We start from the raw sequence: 24,189 nt of genomic DNA, 5'->3' as shown, positions 1-24,189 counted from the left end.
GTGTTTTTAGTGTGTTTTCCCAGGAAGGTGAGTTTAGGAGCTCATAGCCCTAGAGCAGTGGCTCTCACGTGGAGGGGCCAGTTCTGTTGCCCCTCATCCCCTGTCCCCAGCCCCTGACATGTGCAGTCATTCGGAGATGCTTTCTGGCTATCACAGTTAGGGCTGGGGAGGATTTGCTACTGGGCTCTAGTAGGGAGAAACCAGGAACGCTACTTAACATCTTATATTGTACATGACAGCCCCCCCGCAACAGGAAATTAATCTGGCTCCAAATGTCACTAGTACTAAGGTTGAACTGCCTTAGAGTCTAGCTGATTCTTACTAGATTGTATCTTCTGTTGGTAGTAGGAAGGTCGACATGTTTTATATGCATGTGGTGCTTCTTGGTAGGTGTAGGAGGAAAGAGATGATGAGAGGGTAGGAAGTGATTAAGCCATGTTGGTATTTCCAAGAACTTTCTTTTCCCAGAAGTGTCGGAGGCTTAAAGAGGATTTCAAGTCTCAGATTGGTTTACCTCGTGGTTTAATCTGAGAGCTGGATATAGGAAGCCACCTTTATTTTCTCCTGGAAGGAAGGCTCATTGTTTATTCTTACCTCATCCTTGAACTTGTGACCTTTCATCTATTAAACCTTTAAGAAATAAAAGTCAAAGTGATTTAAAAAGAAAAAAATAACTGTGGCTCTGAGAAAATTCTACTCTTGCCATCCATTCTTATTCCCACATATTGCTAAGTCACTTCAGTTGTGTCCGACTCTGTGCGACCCCATAGACGGCAGCCCACTAGGCTCCGCCGTCCCTGGGACTCTCCAGGCAAGAACACTGGAGTGGGTTGCCATTTCCTTCTCCAGTGCATGAAAGTGAAACGTGAAAGGGAAGTCGCTCAGTCATGTCCGACTCTTAGTGACCCCATGGACTGTAGCCCACCAGGCTCCTCCGTCCATGGAAGTTTCCAGGCAAGAGTACTGGAGTGGGGTGCTAGGGCCTTCTCCAATTCCCACATATAGCAGGTGGCAAAAGATAATGGGGACTAGGAAAGGTATATGTCGTGTTTACCAAAAGTGGGCATTTCCTTTGTCTCCCAGAGTCTTCATGTGGCGATGTGGGAGGAGGAAGGAACCATGCCATGCTGTCGGCCCAGTCCAGTGTGTGCCCGTGCGTGGAGCTCTTAGTTAGGGATTGAACAGCAGAGCAGGGAGGTGGGTGGCCATATCCAGTAAATTAGGGGGAGCTGGATTAAACTAATCTAACCTGATTTTTTTAAATTGTGAGATGTACAGAGCCTTTAATATCTTTGGAGAAGGAAATGGCACCCCACTCCAGGAATCTCGCCTTGGTGAGTCCCATGGGCAGAGGAGCCTGGTGGGCTACAGTACATGCGGTCGCAGAGTTGGACACTTCTGAGTGACTAACAGCACGTTAGTATCTTGGTGAAGGGTTAGTGTCTTGCTGAAGGCTGTCTTGCTGAAGGCGTTGTGGTCTGTGTGTGTCTGTGGTGGGGTGAGAGGGAGGGAGAAGGAGGTGGTGGCGCGGGGAGAGCCTGCACAGGAGCCTGCAGCGTTTCTCAAGCTTCACAAGACCCCAGGGCCCTTTTCACTCTGAGCATCTCTTGTATCACCTGGACTGCTCTTTGGAAAAGATCCTCTGATCAGTGTTGCAGCATTCTTCCCTTTGACATCTTCTGCTGAAGACTTATAAGAGAAATTGAAAAAATGTGTATTCTAGCCCCCACAGTACTCTCTTAAATACGGTTTTACTAAATTGTATGTATGACTTTATCCACTTTTGTCAAGCCTTAAGAGAATAGTTGCTATTTTTATGGGGGGGGGTGGTTTCCTTCTCAACTCGGTAAACACTATTTCTCTGTTTTGGAGTGACTGAAAGGAAGAACTAAATTTTCTTAGTGGAAAGATAGTTGTTTCTTGTATGGTCTGCCTGTCTTTTTTTTCCTCCTTGAGTGAGGAAAGTACTTATGAAAGAGTGAGGAAGGTAGCTTATGTCAGAATAGCTCTGGCGGATTCAGGCTCCCATATTTTTAAAGTTTTGAGTTCAGAACACTGCACGTCTCTTTCCATCCATCTTCCGCTCGGCTTGCTTGTCTCTTCATGTTCCTTCTTACCACTCTTGCAGAACCCAGGCCGTGGTGGCATCGCGCGTTGCCATGCCTCTGTGACTACCTGGCACACCCCCGTGGTCTACTGAGACACTGTTCCCCGTTTCCCGCTGCTTCCACTTGCTTTGTTCCCCTGTGGAAACCTGCCAGCTTTATTAATCCACAAGTCCTTCAAGATAGCAGTAAAAGGGAAATACTTGGAGAGAGGAATACTACTTCTGTTTCCATATTCTTCATCCCACTTTTTCCATTCAGGATCATTTTTCACTGCCACCACTCTAGACCTGCTTGGGACTCTTGGGCACACTGCCTTCCTTTCTAATTCGCCGTCGACTTGGGCACACTGCCTTCCTTTCTAACTCACCTTCGACTTGGACACACTGGCCTTCCTTTCTAACTGACAGTCGACTTGGGCACACTGCCTTCCTTTCTAACTCACCGTCGACTTGGACACACTGCCTTCCTTTCTAACTCACAGTCGACTTGGACACACTGCCTTCCTTTCTAACTGACAGTCGACTTGGGCACACTGCCTTCCTTTCTAACTCACAGTCAACTTGAACATATGGAGCCCTGCCCTCCTGCCCTCCTTCTGCATTGCAGACCTTGGTGTTCTGTGATCTGTAAGGTTTTACCGAGGAAGCCAATGGCTTTTCCCTATCCAGCAAGCAAGTGTCTGGAATCTTTCTTTCAGAGTCTGAGGTCAGAAAATCGTGAGAAGATAACACTTAAGGGAAAGTAGCAGAGTGTGAACAGGTTTTGAATACCCATACACACCAGCCACTGTACTGCTACTCTCGATGCCCATGACTTTGTGTGGTTTGTTTTGTCCATGCGTGGAACAACCTGCTTAGGATGTCTCTCTCTCTCTCTTACACACACACACACACACACACACACACACACACACTCACTCTCTCTCTCTCTCTCTCTCTCCCTCCCCCTCTCCCTCTCCCCCTCCCCCCCTTCCTCCCCCACCACCCATTCTAGCCTCTCTTTTCTTGCAAAGCCTTTGACTTTCCTACTCCACCATTCCGCATCTCTAATCAGACCTGCTGTGAGATCAGACCCTGCTGTGAGGCCACTGGTGTCACGCGGTGATTCTTCTGCCACCGCCTGCGTTGGGTGTTTTCAGATGGATTGTTTGGAAATACTGTATGTGTCTTTTAACATTTTACAACTTGAAGAATGTAAAGGAAAAAGAGGGAAAATTTAAGAGAGAGGTTTATCCTCTATAGGCAATAAACAGGGTCTTGTAAACACTTAACCTCAACAGAACTACAGGATCTTTTTGACTAATACTGTGGACAAATGTTGTAGTTTAAATTATATACCCCAATCTTGAAATTTTAGATTTGGGAAGAGAGAGACTGCCATCCATAAATGAGTTGCTCTTCCTTTCAGAGTACAACTCTCCCACTTCCCCTTCTCATTAAGTTTCCATTTAGCTATTAGGTGGGAGCTTCAAAAGGGAAAATCCAATCATGTATAATCTCTAGTTAATGGGCATCTATTGAACGACTGGGTCACCAGAAAGAATAATTACACAGTGCCTCTTTGTGCAGTAAACACAAAAATCAAAAGCTAATGCATTCCCAAGGCAAGCCAGATTGTTACCGGCTAACAGCATCCTCCTCTTAAGGGCAAAGGCTGGGCACCCACCATGCTTGCTAGGGGAGACTGCAAAGCCATTCCTGAAAAACAGGACTATCAGGGGAGGAAAGAGAGAGGCAGGGGGCTTCCAGGGCTTTGTCACTTCTAATTGCTGATGGCTGGGGTGGGTTACTGAATAGCAGACATGCTAGTAAATGTTTTGTGCAGTCATCAGGAGCTTAGTGGGTCTCTGGGGCTTCTTTCCGTGAGTTACAAGAGTAACAGCAATGATTGAGGTAGTTTCACCCCACTCCCATAATTCAATTCAGCCTGTTTTCTCAGTATACCCTACCTTCATAAATAGGTTTATGCTTGCTTTTGTCCAACCACTAACTGTATTTATTTATGAAAGATAAAAACACCCCTGTTGACCCAAAATGGCATGTGTTAGCCGTAAGTCAAACAGCTTTTGGGTTGGTATTGATTGGTACACTCTAATTTGGGTTTTCAAAATTACATTTTGGTGTAGTTATTTAGGATTTGCAAAACTCGGCATAATTCAAATAACCTGTTTTTCCCCCCTTAGAACACTTCAGTTATGGAGGATCAAAATGAAGATGAGTCCCCAAAGAAAAGTACTCTTTGGCAGGTAGGAATGGCGGCGCACAGAGAAGATAGCACCTGACTTACTGCAGATAAGATGCTCCCTCAGCTCCTGTCCTCAGTGAAGCGTAGAGCCAAGGACTTTTTTCTTTTGTGCAATTTTGCTAGTTTCAGAATCCACCCTAATTTATCGTCTGCTCCTTAGGGAAGTGTCATTATCAAGATTTTGGGAGTTTACACCAAGGTTCTGAAGTTGGTTGCAGCCCAGAGATATTCAGTCTTTGGGGCCACTGTCTAAGCCACGAATGTGGTGGTGTCCTTTGTCACCAGAGTGGAACCTTGCCACGCACCAGTGTACGCACTGGCCTTTTCTCCCAGCCACCACCCTTCCCCCCACTTCATTCTTAATGTTTGTCTTTTCCTTTTAAATTCAGTTTCCTTTTCTCCTGGCTCTATTTTAGTTTGCCAGTGGCGCTCCCCATCCCCCAGTTTTTTGGTAAGGTGGGAGATAGAGAGCATATACATTTCATGATTTGATGTTTTTCATCAACCATTATGGTACCCATAATTTTCCTTTCATGAAGATACAGTTGCAGGCAAAACAAATCTAAATCCGAAAACAATAATGATTAATAAAGAAAATATTCTCTGGGTTCATTTGAGTTGAAGCAAAGGAGTAATTTAGTTATTAACAAGAATTAAGTGTCCCCAACAAATTTAAGATGAAAAGTACCAAAGTGGAGCAATTCTAGGAAGATCTCTGGGTCAAGCAGGTGGCTAGAAGTAGAAATGGAGAGTGTGCTGTGGAGTTCAGCACATGCTGTCGTTTCAGGGGGAACTGTGCGCAGACTGACTTCTGTTCCCTCCTTCACGTTTGGTATTTTGCAACAGGATTCTCTTACTTTACTATTGATTTTTCAACTCACAGTGGTTCTTAACACTTTAGTTTTCAGGCTTTTTTTTCATCTGTCTTTCAATAGACTAGTTAATGGTATACCAGTGCTCTAGGGAGGCTAGAGGGCTAGGAACCGTTCTGAAAATGAAGTAATAACCCTTTTGCTTATCCAGTGAGATAATGAGTGTGGAAATATTTTGTGAATTACAAAGCAGTACACAAATGGTAGTTGCTACTGTACTTATATTTAACCTGTTAGGGACGTATACTTATATTTAACCTGTGAGGGACGTAGTTATTTTGGCTAATTATTATGAAAAAATATAGGAAGAAAAGGGGAAGGAAAAAATACACAGCTTTCTCTCGCAAAATGAGGCACTTTTACCATTTTCATATTTATTCTTTACTCTGTCTTGGCGTGTACCCCTTAACGCAGATTATTGTGATCATATGCTATATAAAATTCTTTTGTTCCTGATACTTCATAAACATGTTCTCTTCTTATTAAAATCTTACTTTATAAACCTAATTTTAATGGCCGCTTTATAGTACTTTGTGTAGATGTATTATAATTCACTTGAACCAGTTGCCTGTAACTGGGTAGTTTTTTTTCTAAATTTTCTTTAATATAACATTATGGTGAACATTAGTATGCGTAAAAGTAGCAAAGATGCTCCTATGCTAGCTGATTTTCACCACAGCAAATAATTTTCATTTCATCTGACTGTTTTGAATGCTGCTGTTTTGGTCCTGTTTGATACAAATGTTGTACAAGCGTCAAAAATCTCCGCCCAGTGCTGCCCCCTGGTGGTGCCCGGTGTCAGTGAGCTCTCCACCACCCAAAGAATGCAAGGGAGAAAACTAGATGAGGAAGTGGTGAGACGAAGGAGGAGGGACATAAAGACCTTCCAGGTTTATACCTATAAATGTCGAGAAAAGAACTTGCATCAGATAGGAAAGATTTTTAGGACGGTCAAAGACTCTGTTGGATACTTACAAAGGATGTTTTCTTTCTGGGATGGGTTCAGTCTACTTTGTTAGGGGATATGCTGATAACAGAAGCTCTTGGTTCTTCCCATGCAAGACTTCTGAGACAAGCTCCTAATGGAACTAACGAACGTTTGTGACACAACTCTTTGGTTTTCACAATTCTCTTGTCTGTATTCCTTCTAGTTACACATGAAGAGGCTGTCAGAATAGTGATGGACACATGGCCTGACAGTGTTTGACCAAAGTATTGAGGTTATTTTGTTTGTAAACAGGGAAGTTGCTGAGCCTTATCAGAAGCAGTTGTGGCTTCAGTCTAGGGATTTAGATTTTTTTGGATATTGTTGTCCAGATGCAGTGTATGCAGTTTCAGTTTTTAAAAAAATGTACTGGTTGTATGCACGGGCCGTGTAGATTTGATGAGAGATGCAGCCATTAGTATAGGAGTCTGTGGGATATCCACAAACAGACTAAATAAGATGAGGACGTTTTCAGGCATATGTGGTTTGCCTGGGGTAACTTTCAGAGTCGGTGATCAGAAAGAGGGAATGAAAGTCTATAAACTTATTTTGTCAGCAGTTTAGCAGCCCTGGAAATAATACAGAGGCGATTGAAACTGTTAGGTAAAATGAAGCTGTTTAGACTGAACTGCTTTCTGGTTTCTCTGTTACAGAGAGTGTGAGGTCCCTGAAGTGCAGTCTTTAGAGCAGCAGCAGCAGCAGCATCCAGGAACTTGTTAGACGTTAGCTCAGGGCTCTATTCCAGAGTGGCCCCTGGCGGTCTCTGTTAATACACTCTTTTGTTATCTGATGCATGCACAAGTATGAGAGCTGTTTGCGTAAATGCGTGTATCTTTACCTTTCAACTCTGAGGAAGGAAAATACCATTAATAGTCAATAGTCAAGTTGAACAGGTTTTCTAAGATGGCCTTCTCCAGCATCAATTAACTGATAACAACATGGTTTGGGAATAAGCATTGGAGGAGGATAATTTAGGACACCATTTAACTTTACAAAGAATTCTGACTTTGTCATTTACTTTAGTGACTAATCTGAGTACATGATCTCTGAATACATTTTTAATTATTGCCTGAATTAATAAAGGAATGAGTTTGGCTTTAGGATAAAACTGGCATTTTAAGTATAAATACACATGGCAAAAATATGTTTCTGATGAGAAGACTATTTAGATTCATTTTCCTTGTCAAACTAATTACTCTTTTGTTTTTCTAAAATAGATAAGTAATGGAACATCATCAGTGATCGTCTCCAGAAAGAGGCCATCAGAAGGAAACTATCAAAAAGAAAAAGACTTGTGTATTAAATATTTTGACCAGTGGTCTGAATCAGATCAAGTGGAATTTGTGGAACACCTTATTTCACGAATGTGTCATTACCAGCATGGACATATTAACTCTTACCTGAAGCCCATGTTGCAGCGGGACTTTATTACCGCTTTACCAGGTAACCATGTTTGTCTGTAAAAAAAGCTGAAAAGTGGAAGAATGCCCATCCCAAGAGCCTAGATGGAGCCAAGTAGGTGTTTGCAAAGTGAATGAGTGAATGAATATAGTGTGAGACAGCCTTTCTTTGGGATACACACTGTATTTTGATATGTGGTACTAGAAGAGGAGTTATAATTTAGCATCTATCTAGGAACTGTAGGCAGTTTCTGTGATTAATAGTGTTGACTACTAGTTAGTACTGTTGCTATATATATTTTTTTGATGTGATCTCTATACCGTCTGCATTTTGCCTTTGTAATACAGTATTTGTTTTTTAATACGGGACAGTTTTTCCTACAGTGTTTGGAAAGTGCCCTCAAATCTAAGATGTTCACTTACATCTGAAGTGACTTTTAGGGAATGGCAGCAAAGCATTGGGGAAGTTGATAGCGTGTCTCAGTAACTTTCTTGAAACTCACTTCTGCATCTTCTCCCTCACTGCCTTACCCCTGCTTGAATGTGTGCTTCACCCCCCTGGTCTCTCCCTCCTCACCCCCTCATTGTTTTCTTTGAATAGACTACTTTCACAGCACTTTAGGGTCACAGCAGAACTGAGCAGAAAGTAGTTTTCACCACCCGCCTCCCCACAGCCTCCCCACTGTCAACATCCTGCATCCGAGTGGGACATTTGACATGTCAGGATCACCCAGAATACATACTTTAAGGTTCACTCTTGATGTTGTCCATTCTCTGGCTTTTGACAAATATATAATGACATGTATCTGTCATTATAGTGTCCTATATAATTGTTTCATGGATCTGAAAACCCTCTGTGCTCTGCCTGTTCGTCCCCCTTTGATTTTTTGATCACTTGTTAATTCTTTTCCCTCGTTTTAAAATTTTTTGGTTTTAAATTTGTTCAGGTAGAATAGAGAGGTTTTACTCTTGAAGAGAATTTGAGAATGCTGGCCAGAAAACTTTCCTCTGACATTGTCAGGGTAGCCTGGAAGTAACAGCTGCCATGCCAGGATTGGCCTAGAAAGAGCCAAGGAAAAACCAGTAGCATTGCTCCCAGCCCTCCCCTTTGTGAGAGCTTCTGGATGGCTCCTCAAAGAGTAGCTTCTCGCTTAGCCTGATTGATTTACAGCGCATTGCTGGCCCTAGTGGTAAAGAACCTGCCCGCTGGTGCAGGAGACATAAGAGATGTGGGCTCCAGCCCCGGGCCAGGAAGAGCCCCTGGAGGAGGAGATGGCAGCCCACAGAGAATCCCACGGACAGGAGCCTGGCGGGCTACAGTCCATCGAGTTGCAGAGAGTTGGACACGACTGAGGAGACTCAGCAGGCACACGTGCGCAATGCATCACAGCTCCATGGTCTAAGCATCTCCCACAGTGAACAGGCCCTGGGCTCGTGTTCCAGGCCTGAGACCTGGGGCTGCAAGGGACATGCCAGCCTGTGGTTTCTAACCTTGCTTCCAGAACTTGTGAGTTCACTTTCTACAGCGGTAGTATTGAAGGATATTTGAGAGTTAGCTTAGGAAAATTTGAGCCTGCTGTTCTTTTTGTGCTGAAAATAATAGCCTTTTTTTCCTCATTTCTTGAATTAGTATTTCTGGGAACCCTCTTTTTTCTAGAATCATAGTATTTAATTGCTGAAAGGGACTTTGGGTGTCATTTCGTGCTGTTTTTTCATTAGATAGGTTATAAAGCCAAGGATCAGAGAAATTGGATGAAATGCCTAAGATCATACATCTTGGTTATTGTGATTGTGTGATGATGATGGGGGTTGGTTCAAAGTTAGTGTGAAAGCTGAAATCACTTGCAGTTAAGATTACTCTGTATAGACTACATGGCTTACAATCCATTTCAGTGACTTGTACTTTTAATTAAAGAGAAAGCGCATGGACGAGGAGAGAGACGCTTGTAGTCGCATGAGAGAAGCGTGGGTGCGTGTAAGCCAGGCGGGCGCGCGTGTGCTGCAGCTCCTCTGTGTGTGTCGTTCGAACGCAGAGCCCCGTCATCCAGGCTCTTCTACTGACCCAGCCTGCACCCAAACCAAGAAGAGACAGGCTCGTTTTTGTTTTATGTATGTATGACTTCCCTGGTGGCTCAGACGGTAAAAGCATCTGCCTACAATGCCAGAGACCCGGGGTCGATCCCTGGGTTGGAAGATTCCCTGGAGAAGGAAATGGCAACCCACTCCAGTGTTCTTGCCTGGAAAATCCCATGGACAGAGGAGCCTGGCAGGCTACACTCCGTGGGATTGCAAAAGAGTCGGACATGACTGGGCAGCTTCACTTCACTTCATATATATATAAATTTACTTTAAACTGGAGGTTGGTTTCTTTATAGTACTGTGTTGGCTTCTGCCATACAAAAGTGTGAATCAGCCAAAAGTATACCTGTGTCCCCTCCCTTTTGAACCTGCCCCAGCCCTCATCCCACCCCTCTAGGTCATCACAGCCCCGAGTTGAGTTCCCTTTATATAGCAACTTCCCTTTAGCCCAGGTTGACCCCTGGACTTGTTCCTCTTAAGTGCTTTTAAGTAAATGAAGCTGTGCTTCCATTTTTCCAAGCAGATCTGTTCTGTTTGCTTGTTTGCTTTCGATTGTTTTGTTTTTGTCTATAATTTGCTTCTCAAACATTTTAGAATAGCAGAGAACCCAGCTTGTGTTTACAGAACATCCACGAGGTGGCACTGTTGAAGTTCTCTTGATATGCAGAGTGTAGTTCAGAGGCAGCCCCTTCTCTTGGGGAGTGTGCAGAGTTGGAGAAGAGACAGAGCAGATGAACATGTGTTATGTATATAAATATGGTTAGTATAATTGTACACAATTCAGTTTTCATTACAGCGAATTTTAAGGCACTGTCCATATCTCTGTTAAAGTGGAATTTTGTGGTGCTGAATATTATATGAAATGAATGGACCATTGGCTGGGACATGGAAATATTTTTGTTAAAATGCTATTTGTTTTAGCAGGATTTGATCTGAACATATATACATGTGTCAGTATATATCATACATATGAATCTAATAGCTGGGGACAAGCTGGCCGAGTTGATTGTGTTAGTTGCTGTCTCGTAGACTTGGAGTAAATCTGGCATTAGTTCCTTAGCACAGACCATGCCTCAAGAAAAGAGCTTTAGGGAAGAAACAGGTCCATGTGTTTGTTCATGCTTAGATTTAATAACGTGTGGAGTACTTACTAATCGTTATTCTAGTTTGATGTTTAGCTTTTACTGTAGATGATCCTGAGTTTGAATTTTTACTTTGTTGAAATTGACAGTCAACTTAAGACTTCTTTTGATTGTAAAAACCATTAATTCTATAAAAATGGTCTATAGTTTTCACTTTTTAATACTTGCTGTGAATATCGTACCTGTCAGTATAGGGAAAATGGAAAATGTTTGTGGTCTCTGGCTCCTTTTGGTTCAGTGGAAAAAGTGATAATTATGATATGCTTTTTTAAAAATCATGGTAAATGTTTAGTCTGCAATGTCAATTTCTGCAGGCTAAGTTTGTGGTTTGTAAGAACTGTTGTTAAAGGGAAAATTTATACCATTTGAAGTAGAGACAGATTGTACTTCAAGAAGGATGATAAGTATTGGTGAGGTGTCTGAGCAATTAAGAATTTTAAAAACACTTAGCTTTGTGGCCATGGCTTATTCCTTTGTCCCCCAAGTAAGGATGATAAACCATTACAGACTGTAAATGGGACAGAGATTAGATCAGCGGTCTTGGGAGCTGTGGAAGTACCAGAATATGCAGGACCAGATTTCCAGTGTGACGCAGTGGAGAGGCCGATTGTTGCATGTTACGGCCCCTGCGTTTGAATCCCATCATCTGCACCTGATACGTGGGCTCACGTTTTGGAGTTTCCTTATCAGTATGGGAATAATACTAATACTTAATAGGATATTGTGAGGATTAAAGATAATGTACATAATATGCCTGGCATCTGGTAGGTAGTCTGAGGATGACAGTTTAAGGGGGAAAAAAAAAAGTCCAGAGAGGCAGGAAACACCTGCTTCTCCAGGGGCAATGCGATTTACTGCCAGGAAGTTTTAATTATTCACCCACTGATTTCCGAATTGATTCATCCTGACATCATTTAGGTAGGTGTGTGTGCCACTCTGTTGGCATAACAAAATGTTGGACTTTGTGACCTGAGCATTATTTTACTTCATTTTAGTCCGAATCTTTAGGTCAGTATATTCCAAGTTAAAGAAATCCAGTGACATGCTGTTGCTGTCAGGAAAGAAAGTCTCTGACTTCAGGTTTTACAACTAGGTTTGTGACTAGGGAGGGGGAGGGACAGCAGGGCTGGGTGGGGAAGAAAATTTCTTTGCAGCTGCTCTTTGAAATGCGTTTCTAAAATAATAAAAGTTTCTGTAATTGTATGATCTAAGCAGCTGTCTTGAAACTGGCTATAGTCAAGGGCATTGAACTGACATTACACATTTGAGTTTCATTTTGGTGCAGTGTTATTTACATACTGAGCTTTGAAATTTTGCCTTTTAATTGTTTTAATTTATTATTGAAAAATTTCCAGACCTTCATCTGGTGCGTATAATTAGCACCAGCAGCACGTCTTCAGCACTGTGTGTGCAGTATTCTGGACTCATTTTCCGAGGCCATAATGTGTCCTCTTATTGCCTTGGGGAGGGGGTTGCTGTGGGAGATGGGGGAGTCTCAGCACTGTAGAGTAAATGAGAGCCAGACATTGATACTTTAAGAAAATGCTTAGTTGTAACACCTCAGAGCACTTTTTAGCTTAGGCAAATGGGCCACCTTAGTCAGTAACCTCTTTGTTCTGAATAGTCTTGAAACCAGAAAGTTATAAAGTCTTCATGGCTCCTGGGAGTGGCTACTCCCAGGTGCCCAAATAGAGGTTGTGTGATTCCTGTTCTTTCAGTATTTAAGGAATATGAGATTTACTCCAAGCTATTAGGGAAGACTTAGCGACTTGCCAGGGAAGGCATGTCATGTTTTCTCCACAGAAAATAACAAGGGAAGGGAGTACTGCTTAGCTTCCTTAACCACTGATACCAGCTAAGGCAGTTTCTGCAAGAGGGAAGAAGAGAGACTGGTGTTTACCAAATGTCTGCTCTGTATCTGACTCCTGAATAACCTCTTCTTATTAACCTTCCCAACAGGGTTAGGAAGATCCTTCTCTATAAAATGAGGCTATTGATAGCCTATCTCAGAGGGTTATCATGCTGATTATAGGAGATAATCCATTTTAAGCATTTAATATTACTCTTCTTTTATGGAAGACTGAGATCCAAAAAGGAAAACTGATTTGCTTCCACGAGGTTATATGGCTCTATAGCCAGTATATTTTCCAAGAGACTGAAACATGCTGCACCCTAAAAAGATGGAGTGAATTTAAAGTATTAGCAAAAGGAAATAAATCCCCCGATTTCACTGAGCCGTTGCTAGACTGGACCAGTGGCATTTGAAGGAGTAGGAGGTATGTGTCTAATAATGAGTTTCCTTATGCAGAATCTTGCTGATCGCCCATAGGCAGGGGAACATCAGTGAGGACTAAAAGGGATATTGTTGCTATAAAGCAGAAGTTCCCAGCATGTAGGAATTATCTGGTGATAATTCTTAAGAACTGACTCATTGGAAAAAACCCTGATGCTGGGAAAGATTGAAGGCAGGAGGAGACAGGGACGACAGAGGCTAAGATGGTTGGATGGCATCACCGACTCGATGGACATGGGTTTGAGCGAGCTCCGGGAGTTGGTGATGGACAGGGAGGCCTGGCTTGCTGCAGTCCATGGGGTCACAAAGAGTTGGACATGACTGAGCAACTAAACTGAACTGAATTCTTAAGAAGATAGATTCCTGGGCCTACCATCTACATATTCTGACTCAGTTGATGAGAATATTCAGAAATTATTTTTGCTACTATTGTTTCTCAAATCACTAGCCCTAAATGGTTCAAGTATAACCACACAGGCTTCCTAGAACCAGCTCATAGACTACCCAGCCAGGTGGAAGGATTGGATGCAGCGTTCCCAGTTAATATTCAGACCATGAAGATGTGGCAGCCATTGAGGCCTGAAAAGACAGCATATAATGTGTTCTTATCTATTTGTTTTCTCTCTCAGCAGAGGATTTGAGAGGTGTGTTGGTTAGGGGTGTGTTTATAACCAATTAGTAGAGTTTGGTTTATAATTGGAATTAGCATAAACCTTAGTGACTGTGTGCTAATGTTAAGTGTAGAAACTAGAAGACAGACAGAGAAGTACCCCAGAATTAGGAAAATTGAGAAGAGTTAAGTTTATTAGGCCATGGGTGGAGACTGTGAAAATAAATACGGTCAAAGAGGGTAGAGAGATTCTGAAATTTGAAGTTCAGATTAATAGTTTGTCAGTCTTGTCAGTGGAGAGACACAAGTAGAACCCCCTGTGATTCTCCGTGAATTTTCCTCACTTTAAATACACTTAGATGGAAGAAAGGGGCCTGGAGATAACAGAATGGTAGCCTGAATCTTTGAGAATGGTATCAAATAGTCCAAGCCCTGAATAATGTGAAATTGTCTAAAATGGTTACATAATTTGGGAGAGTTAAAAACAAAATAAAATAATCCACTATTTGGAGCAAGAGTGAGAAGAATGAAGGGATACTGTACTTGGAATACATGGTGAAGTGGTGATAGGAAGAAACAGCATGTTTTCGCTCCTCATTTAACTTATCCCATTTTCTTTTGCCACTAAGAACCATGGCTTTAAAACTAGAAGGGTAGAAAAATTGTCCAAGAAAGAAAGAAGATATTTAGGAAACACACAGCCCCTGTAACAAGTAGACCTAGAGATGTTGTGTGCCAGGATAGTGACAGAACCTGAGGTGGTTTTTTTCAGAATTGTGAAACATTGAGAAATAATTGCAAACCAGTGGGCAGAGCTGCTGGGTGCGCTTGCGCACATACACCTCGTACAGCTGTGTTTGGTCGTCTCCTGCGTGACAGGACCCAGAGATGACTGAGGAGCCAGTTTCCTGGTTTTTAAGAACTAGAGAACTGGGAGACGGCGTATTGGGGAGATACTGGATTTTGAATTTGATGTTTCATTCTGGCCAAATTCTCAAATGGGTTATCAAAAGTTAATTAGCTGTTGAAAAGACTATGTAGTATTATGTAAGCCTAGAAGGATATAGTGTACAGAATGTCAAAGGTCATTATCTCTTGAGCAGTGAGGTTTGGGGATTTAAAGATATTTTCTTATAGGCAAAGTTTTTCCAAAGTGAACATGGGTTGTGTATGTTTAAAAAGGGACACAAAGCAGGTAGTGCCAACTTGTAAACAAAAAATTGCAATGCCAACTTTATGTAGTAAGCACCAGCAAGGGAACACAAAGAGTAACCATACCAGATTCACCTGATAATGTAAAGATGGCAGTGTCTTCATGGGGCAGTTTCCCCAAGTATCTTTGAGGACTGAATAGAGAGATGTGGGCTGGAAAATAGTCTACAATCCAGATGATTATGGAACTGGTGGCTCAGGGTTGGTCCTTTGTATTTAGTGAATGGATGTATAATAGCCTGAAGGGAAATAGAGAATCACGGGTGCTGTCCTTGGTTCTGACCCATTTAGCATGTTTGCCAACAGCTTGGAATAAGACTACATTTGCCCGTCATGCAGATCTGGTGTGGAATGTCCACACTTCTGGGTGATGGAATCAGAATTGTAGAGGCTGAATTCAAGGGTCTTAGAAAGTGAACTATAGTGAGGATAACTGTAGACTTCTGTGTGAATCTGCCCTCCCCTTTTAACCTGGCCATACCAATGCAGAATTAGGGGGAATTGTTTTTAATAGACATTTTATGGGGAGATGCGTAAGGTTTCAGTTCAGCTTACTAACATCTTAGGAGTCTGCTGTGACATGGCTGTTAGATGAAGGCAGTGTAACCTTTGATTGCCTTATCTCTTGATATAATGACAGGCACAAGAAAATACAGGGACCCCAGTGTAGCTAGTCTTTGTTATCAGATCATGACTCGAGTATTAGATCTAGTGTAGAGTGGAACCAGTATGTGAAGGGCTGTAAACCATAATCAACAGTGTAAATACTCAAGAGTGGGGAAAAAACCTTAGTTTGTAAAGCATTTTTTATACATCATCTCATTATATTTTCAAAATAAGGGAAATTATTATCCTCATTTTATACAGATGAGGAAATTGAGGCTCTGAAAGTTTAATGATTTACCTAGACCCTGTCAAGTTAGTGTGACTATACTGCTTCTGTTTATGGTGAAAAAAGAAAATATTAACCTTGAATGATGCTTTGTTATCTTTAAAATCTTATCACAAAGTTTTGTTGATTCATACAGGTAATATGAGAAAGGATAGTTACTGGCCATTGCCATGTTACATGGTAAAGAAGACAAGGGGCAGGGATGTTTCAGTATTCTTTAAGTATTTGTTTCATGTCATAGAACTTCTTGGTGGTGAACCTAGACTTGAAATTGGAATTTTCCGACTGTATGTTTAGTGTTCCCACTGCAACGCAGAGGAGACCTGGGGAAAGCTTTATTTCTTGGGGCTGCAGAAGGACGTGTCCAGAACCACTGGATGGGGTGTGTAGGCGGCGACACTGTTGACCGCAGGGCTCGTCTGGCCTTTGAGTGTCAGGCAAAGGCTGAATCTTGGTTGTCTTTGAAAGGATACTTGCATTGTGTAGGATTAAATCTCCTAAGGGTTAGAATTTTTAGGATGTGGTTCATGGTTTTGAGGATTTTACCTGTATAAGAAAGAGGTGGAGAAAAGTGACTGACAAAAGTACAACTGAGTACTCTTGACTTAATTCTTAGATTGTTGTGTTTTTTTCATAAGCTTTTTCATATAAGTTAGTGTTCCACCTTTCTGTGTCCTTAGCCCCAGGGGATTCACATAGGTCATGAATTAATGGGATGATTTGTTATGAGAAGCAGTAAATCAATGGGGAAAGAATGCAAACTTCGGAGGAAGAGATCAGAGTTCCACTCGTGACTTCACTGTCCTCTAGTTGTGAAACCATGAATCTTTTTACCTCTCTCTGCCTCATCTGTAAAATTTGGGGTGTCATTGCCCCATAAAGTTCTGTAAAAGAAAATGAAAATAAATATTCTGTTAGAATATCTGACAAATATAGAACTGCCCAGGGTTGACTTTTAGACCCAGCAACTGATAATATCAGTTATTTTTTCTTGAAAAATCAGAACCAAAAAGAAGTGTGTATGTTTAGGTACTCATGTACATGTGTATCTGCGGAACTTCTGATATTACTCAAGTATGTTTCCTGGTTCAGGATTTCTTTATTCTCTTAGCTTTAAGGAAATGGTAGCTGGTACATTTCCGTCTCCCTTTCTATTCCTTCATTGCTTTTTGTATTTTGTAGAGCAAGGCTTAGATCACATAGCGGAAAACATTCTTTCCTACCTGGATGCCAGATCTCTGTGTGCAGCAGAGCTGGTGTGTAAAGAATGGCAGCGAGTGATCTCTGAAGGAATGCTTTGGAAGAAGCTGATTGAACGAATGGTGCGCACTGATCCTCTGTGGAAGGGACTTTCAGAAAGAAGAGGGTGGTAAGTATTCAGGTTGCTTGTTCCCTTGAAAGACAGTTTCTTTGACCTAGGGTCAGTTTGAGTACTAAAAAATGTAGTTATAAATACTGGCTTAATGTGTTGGCCTATTTTAAACAAGTAGAGAAAGATGCATGGTCAAGAGTTGAGAGGAGGAAAGTTAAAGCTGTTAGAATAACTTCTTCTGAAATGCATATTTCCTTTATATTTATTAAGTGTTGGATGTATTCTACAGTTTGAGCAGTTTGACTTTTCAAAGCTATATGTTTATGCTTTTCCTTTCACATTTTCCTAAGGCGTTGATACCATTACCAAGAGATAGATACAGAAAAGGGAGAGTCATGAGAAAGTCAGATCATGCCATTTTGCTGTTAGATATCGATCCTGGTTGAAGACGGGAGGTATACAACAGGCAGGATTTTTCAGAGACAACCCACCGTCTCTGAAATCCAGCCTTCTAGCTCCGTACATGTCAGTAGCCTGGCCCAGTTGGCGCAGAGAAAGTGCCACAGCCAGGACACACAGGCGGTGGCCTGAGTGGTGGCTAGGCTGTGTTTCCTTTATAGGAAGAGATTTGATATGTACTAAGTTAGATTTTTCACAAAGCTACATTAGCCCTTTTTATTGAACTGTAGAATGAAAGGCTAGATTATCGTGTTGGGTATTCAGAAAATAAAAAGTTGGGATCATGTAAAGAACTGTAAGTTGAACTTATGTCAAACATGCACTTTTAATTGTCAGAAATCCTGCTTTTGAACTGTTAAAGCTCAATGCAAATCAAAAGACTTGAAAGATACAACTTTGTAAGCACCATGTTTAAATAAAATTCACCCTTTTATGTGCAAAAATGTAACATCTGTTTGTTTTTATTTGCCAGGGATCAGTACCTGTTTAAAAACAGACCAACAGATGGCCCTCCCAATTCATTTTATAGGTCATTATACCCAAAGATTATCCAGGATATAGAGGTAATTTTATGATTTATCTTTTTTATGGGCTTAGTGTTCAGTTGATCTAAAAATCATAGAATGGGTCTTTTTTTTTTTAAGGTGAAGTCTTAGAGCAAATATGTTACAATGTGTGATCTGCTCATTACAGTGTGTAATTCTTCAGGTTGGATAGTCCCTTTTTGTATTAAAAAAAAGTCTTAACTTTTCTAAAATGTGAAATGCTTTTGCAAGGCTGCCAGTTAATTGAAACCTTAATCCAAAATTACCTTTTTAATTTGATGAAATTTCCAAAATCCAAGGCCCAGTTTTTCAGGTAAACGTGGTTTCACCTTTTTGAGCCACCTCTAGAGAACCAGGGAAGGCACAGCCTCAGTTTCCTCTGTAAATTTCCCATGCTTTTTCATTAAAAGGATTCAAATATGATTCTAAGCAATAGTTAAGTGGTTTTTATAGAGCAAATTACACTCGTGGACCATTTTGGATTTGAGTGCAACTTCCCCAGACCAGTAAAACTCTGTGAACTTGATGAGAGACATTGGAGATGTTTGATATTGTTCATGTGTTCTAATTAGTTCGGTTTTATTATTTAGCCCTTTTCCTTGAACCAGGAAAGACATGCACAGGCATTTCTCATTAACTCTTTCACATGTGTTTTTGGCAGGTCTTGGTTCCTTCACTATTTCCTCCTTGGCGAGTTCAGCCTTGGCTAGGCAGCGCTGTATCACCCCTAAAGTTACACTCGGCTTCCCACATGTGAAGTAATCCTCACCCCCAGGTGATAGGCATAAAAGTTATCGTGCCAGAATTCATTAATAGAGAAGCATGTGCTTTTTGTAGCCGCCCACTTCTTTTTAAGGCAGATGTGATGTGAACTAATGGAACTGTTTGGTTAATGGTAAATCTGAATGTGACTGGAATATCATTATTTCAAATGCAAGCTGTTGTCTTGAGTATTCTGTTCCCTAAAATGAGCTGTAAAGTAACCTTTTAGGGAAGTAAAAGCTTTAAGTGAGTTAAAGCTTTTGCCAGACACATCCTAAAATATAGGAATTAATTGATTTACTGACAGTTCAAAGCTTAGAATAAATTGCTCCAACAGTGTTAGTAACTGAGACATAGTGTTAGCTTGGACCTTAAATTGGTGTGTGTGTTTCAGGTAAGAGGGATTGTCTTTTACCCCTATGGAGTTTTACTAAGACTGCTTATGCATATATCTTAGAAACTATTACTTTTTACTTTTTTCCTCCCAACTATTCTTTATAACATATCTCCAAATTTCCTTGAATAATTTTTAGCAAGTCCTTCATTATAAGAAGGGTGATGTCTAAGATCAATCATTAATAAATAGGAACTCTGCAAGGACTTTGATCAGGTTGAAGATTTGGTGACATAGATTATTTTAATTCTCATGAGTACTGTCATAACCTACAGTATGAATTCAGTTTTCTGTGGCATGACAGTATGTGACACCACCTAACATAACCATTTCCTCAGGCTAAAATAACATTTTAAAGTTAGTGGAGGAGGCAGATGTGAGGGAAAACGGAGCTATAGGGCAAAACCCCTACATCACGGTGGTCTACCCAGTGGTTCTTAGAGTGTGGTTGAGGGAAACCCACTGGTAGGCCACAAGAGTCTCCTCCAGATTTTTGTGGGCTAGATCTCTTAGTGTAAGGGTTGGTGTTTTATACTTTGGTACATTCACTCATAGTAATAATAATAAAAATAATGTACTACGTATGGAGTGATTACTTGTCATAGATACTTTAAGCGTTATATAATGCATTTTCTCATTTTACACTCTGGACAGTGCTTGAAAGGGTAAGCCCTGTCTTGATTTAAAGCTGAGGAATCTGAGGCTTACCCAGATTAAATAGCTTGCCCATGATCACACAGGCAGTGGGTAGTTGAGTTTGATCAACCTTACGTTCTTCTGCACTCAGTACGGCTTTTTTTACACTAGAGATCACTGGTACTTCATCAAAGTAGAGTTCTTTACCTCTCCTTTATAAGTGTGTTTTATCTTCTCCTGGGTGGACACGCAAAGTAAAGAGTTGTTTCAGTGATGCCTGGATCAAACAAATGGGAGACTCACAGGCTTGGCTGTTACCACGTGGCTGGTATAAAGCCCTCACAAGCAAACTATAATAATTATAGGTACTCTCTTCTGAGCCCTTGCAGTATACTCATGAACTGTGTTGTGTGATTTATATAGATTATTGATTGCTTGTAATTCTCACAAGATACCATCCACACACAACCTTAGAGTCGGTTTTTTTCCCACATACTCTGCAGGGTTGCCAGTTCACAGCCCCTTTTGCTTTCTCTCCTTCTGCTTTCTCTCCTTCTTGCTCTGCCTTGACAGTTCTAGCTCATGTGCTGGCTCCTGTCATCTATACATCCCCATATTTGGCTCTGACAAGCAGATGACCTTGCCCTTCCGCACTGACCCAAGAGGAATTGGCTAATTTTTAAGAAGAGTAGGGAACCTGGCTTAGTGTAGCCAAGCCTTATTATTCAGGAAATGAGAATATAAGAAATGAAGCCTGGAGAGAATAAGAATTCTTAGCTTTTTGCAAAGTTTGATCTCTCATGGGTATTCTTGCCACACACATGCACGTGAACGCGCGCGCGCACGCGCGCACACACACACACACACACACACGGGTAGAAGGGAAAAGGGGAAGGGGGTAGGGTGGGAGGGAGAGAGTTTAGAGAGCCTCTGAATTGAGAAGGAATTCCTGGAAAACCTGAGGCACAGTCCTAAAAGAAACAACCATATCGCCATTGCTTTCTAGAGTCTTAATTGTTACCATCATCATCATTATTAATAGTGAGCTTACTGTTAGGTACTTTGCCACAGTGATTTAATTCATTTCTCAAATTGTCAGAACCAAAATTTTTAGTCCAAAACCCCTTTTGTCCTTCCATGCCCTTAGGCGTTCCTCGACAGGGAGATGGGAGTTGTTATAGTAGGCTCAATCAGTCAGAGTTCTGATGTCCTAAACTTGGATTTTTCTCTTTGTCATCTCAGAGTAGTGACAAACTCTCTCATGTAGAATGCCTTTTTTCCTTTTTTTTTTTAAATTCTCTGGATTAAAGCCTTTGAAGCCCTCTCCTTGGAACAGACCACTAGTAAAATGATGGTGTGTTGTATCGCACCTTTTAATAAACCACATTTTATTCAGGGAAAGTGGGGAGCTTTTTTGTGGTTTGCAGACTTGATATTAACATTGTCCTAACCAGAAAATGCCGAAACTTGCCCACCCACCCAGTTGTGTTTAGGCTTCTAAAAATAATGTTATTCCTTCATACTCAGACATCTGTTTTCACTCTATTGCCAATTTAAATGCTGCTGTATACTCTGTGTATCATGGCTACTTTCCCAGTTATTTTGAAAATTTGCACAGGGTAAGGGGATTTTAAAAGTTCTCAAAAACATGAAATATTCCTCTACAGTAGCCATACTACAGGATGTCCAAGTGAAAGGCAGGTATCTGTATCATTAAAAAGGTGCACCTGTGTATGCCCTGTATTCCTGCTGCTGACATTAAGGTAATTGTTGAATTGCATTTGAAGGCTGAACCCCTTCCTGGGAATGGTTTGGGAGGGCTCCGGCTGATCAGCGTTGAAGATCAACCTAGACCGAGACAGCAGTTCCTAGCACTTTGGTGAGACTTTTTCTGGTCACCGCCCACTCCTTTGGTCATTGTTCTCTACACACTCAGAAGAGCATCGCCGGTGCCATCTGTAGCACTGTGATAAACACCTTACACACGTAATCTCATTTGCTCCTCCCAGTAGATTTGAGGAAGTATACAGTTTCCATTTTTACAGAAGAGGAAAAACTACAGCTCAAATAGTCCCAGGTCATTTGCCAGAACTGCTAATTGACCTAGGTATTTTCTGCCACAATGGGCTGCCTTCCATTTTAAAAGGTCTGTTTTTTCTGAAAAAGACCTGGCTTATATAAGCATTCTAATAAGAGTTGAGGTCGTCACATATAGTGGTAGGTAGTATTTTGGGGCAGGCACAGTCAGCAGGGAGTGTTGCTTTCTTTTGTGGGTGGCCTTGAGACTTGAGAAGAGTGAGGTCTTAGGAGTCACACCGAGTTGGTGTGCAGCGGAGCAGTCCGCTCCCGGCTCTGCTGTCGTGTCCCTTTCCTGGCATTTTGAAACAAGCTGCTTTTGTTTTGGGATTCAGGAACCTAATAATTTTTAAAATAGCCCTAGATGGGAACTTCCTAAAATGACCATCAAAAATTATTTGGTAAGATTTTTCTTTTAAAATTTGGAAATATATTCTAGAAAATTAGGCTCCTCCTCAGTTTGAGAAGCTAAGCTATTTCCTAATATCTACTTGACTTAGAATGAAAGCAGAGCTTTTGAGAGATTCTAGCAGAGCTTTTGAGAGATTCTGGCCTCTGGCTCTTGTTTGAGAGTTGGAGCTAGAGGTCTGGCTTGGCCCTTTATGTTGGGTAGTGTTCTTCGTCCAGACATCTCAGGGGATGGGGGTACCGCGGCTGATCGTGTTACCATACCCAGCTTCTCTCTGCTGTGTCCTCAGGACTTGAAGTACAGTAATAGTCTATAACCAAGTCACTGGGTTCTAGAAAACATTTTAGAGTAGTGGGAGGGCATGTAGGAAATTCTTTTGAGGATTCCCATACCAAAGTTAAAAAAACATTTTTTCCCCCCAAAAATAGTGATAGTAAATGTGCTTTTTCTATTCATTGAAATATAGGGTAGCAAAGCTATTTACTGATTCAATAATATTTTAAAGCAATTGTGTATGTTTTAAAACTAAGAATGGTGATTTGAATTTTAAAAATAATACCAAATATATTGAGAAGACAGGTTATGTATTCATCTTTGAAATACTTTGGGTTTATATGGAGTCACATTCAGTAGCAACTTTCTGGGCCCCAAGAGTGTAGCCTGAATACTGGTAACCACTGCCAGGAGTCATTGGTCATGAATAAGACTTGTTACCAGTAGATCTGCCTTCTAAGTCAGAATTTTCCTGGTGTGCTTAGCATGCTGAAGTGGCTTAGTCACTCTAAAAATACAGCATTTCTCTAAATGGTTCCCAGCACTGAGTTCAATTTCAGAGATTCTTTATTGTCTGGATCCCTTTTTATAAAGTTGCTTATACAGACAGGTCTTTCGTCTACCTTGATAGCAGTAGCCATAGTGCAATAAATTTTTGTTTGTTTGTTTTTGAAATGTGGCTTTATGTCTTGGCATTTTATAGACGCACTAGAGATGATGATGGTGGCTAAGAAGCTCTCATTTGGTAAAAGATGGACAGATGAACTATTTCTTGCTCTTGGGACCTCCATGGCACCTCTTTGCATCCCCCTGGTTGTTGGAAATACGTGATCCTGCCCTCTCTCAAGGCCATGTATGGGAACTCTGAGAACAGGGCATGCATTTCCAGGCTTCCTGTGCTAAGTACGGAGGCCAAAAATGAGAAGGCGTTTTCTTTTTAAGTATATATGTATCCGTATCGCCAATGCTCAATTTCTTTTTCTGTAAAATGAGAATAATAATTTTGGCTTCAGACTCATGATGATCAAATGAATATTATAAGCTGTATAAAACACGTGGCATAGGATTATGGAAACATGTCACCTGCATATAACATTCAGTAAATTGTAACATTTTAGAGCATACAGAAGCTGTTGCCTTCAAAATAAGAAATGTGGTTTATTAGATGTCAGAAGAACCAGTAATTAAGTGCTTAACTTTGTGAATAACCATGAGATTTATCTCCTTTCTTCACTTAAGCAATTAATTAATCTTTTAACTACTCAGATAAGTATTTTGAACTAGTATAACCAATTATTGTAGTCCCTATTGTCCCTAATTTCAAGAATCAGGAATTTATACTTTGGTTGTCCTTAGTGGAAACATTGTGTCTTTTGATCCTGAAAATCCCTGACATCCACGGCCAGGGATAGGCCTAGTGTTCTGGGCATGGCCCACCTCCTCATTAAACTTTGCCCACTGGTCTCGGGCCATAGCACTATATAAG

At 41.2% G+C, this 24,189-nt stretch overlaps 1 protein-coding gene across 5 annotated transcripts in view; it reads left to right on the top strand.

Moving 5' to 3' along the window:
* The window catches only part of FBXW11 (F-box and WD repeat domain containing 11), a 130,958-nt gene that overhangs the window by 85,476 nt on the left and 21,293 nt on the right, over positions 1-24,189 (top strand). For 3 of the 5 annotated variants that reach the window (XM_006053697.4, XM_006053700.4, XM_025270844.3), the window contains 4 exons: positions 4,291-4,353; positions 7,427-7,652; positions 17,020-17,206; positions 18,081-18,171. In XM_006053697.4, the coding sequence (XP_006053759.1) occupies positions 4,291-4,353; positions 7,427-7,652; positions 17,020-17,206; positions 18,081-18,171 (567 nt within the window). The remainder of the gene's footprint in view (positions 1-4,290; positions 4,354-7,426; positions 7,653-17,019; positions 17,207-18,080; positions 18,172-24,189) is intronic. The other 2 variants (XM_006053699.4, XM_025270845.3) reach the window with 1 other exon arrangement.

Source organism: Bubalus bubalis, chromosome 19 (assembly GCF_019923935.1).
Source record: "Bubalus bubalis isolate 160015118507 breed Murrah chromosome 19, NDDB_SH_1, whole genome shotgun sequence".
Lineage (NCBI taxonomy): Eukaryota > Metazoa > Chordata > Mammalia > Artiodactyla > Bovidae > Bubalus > Bubalus bubalis.
This window is presented reverse-complemented; position numbering and strand designations above follow the sequence as displayed.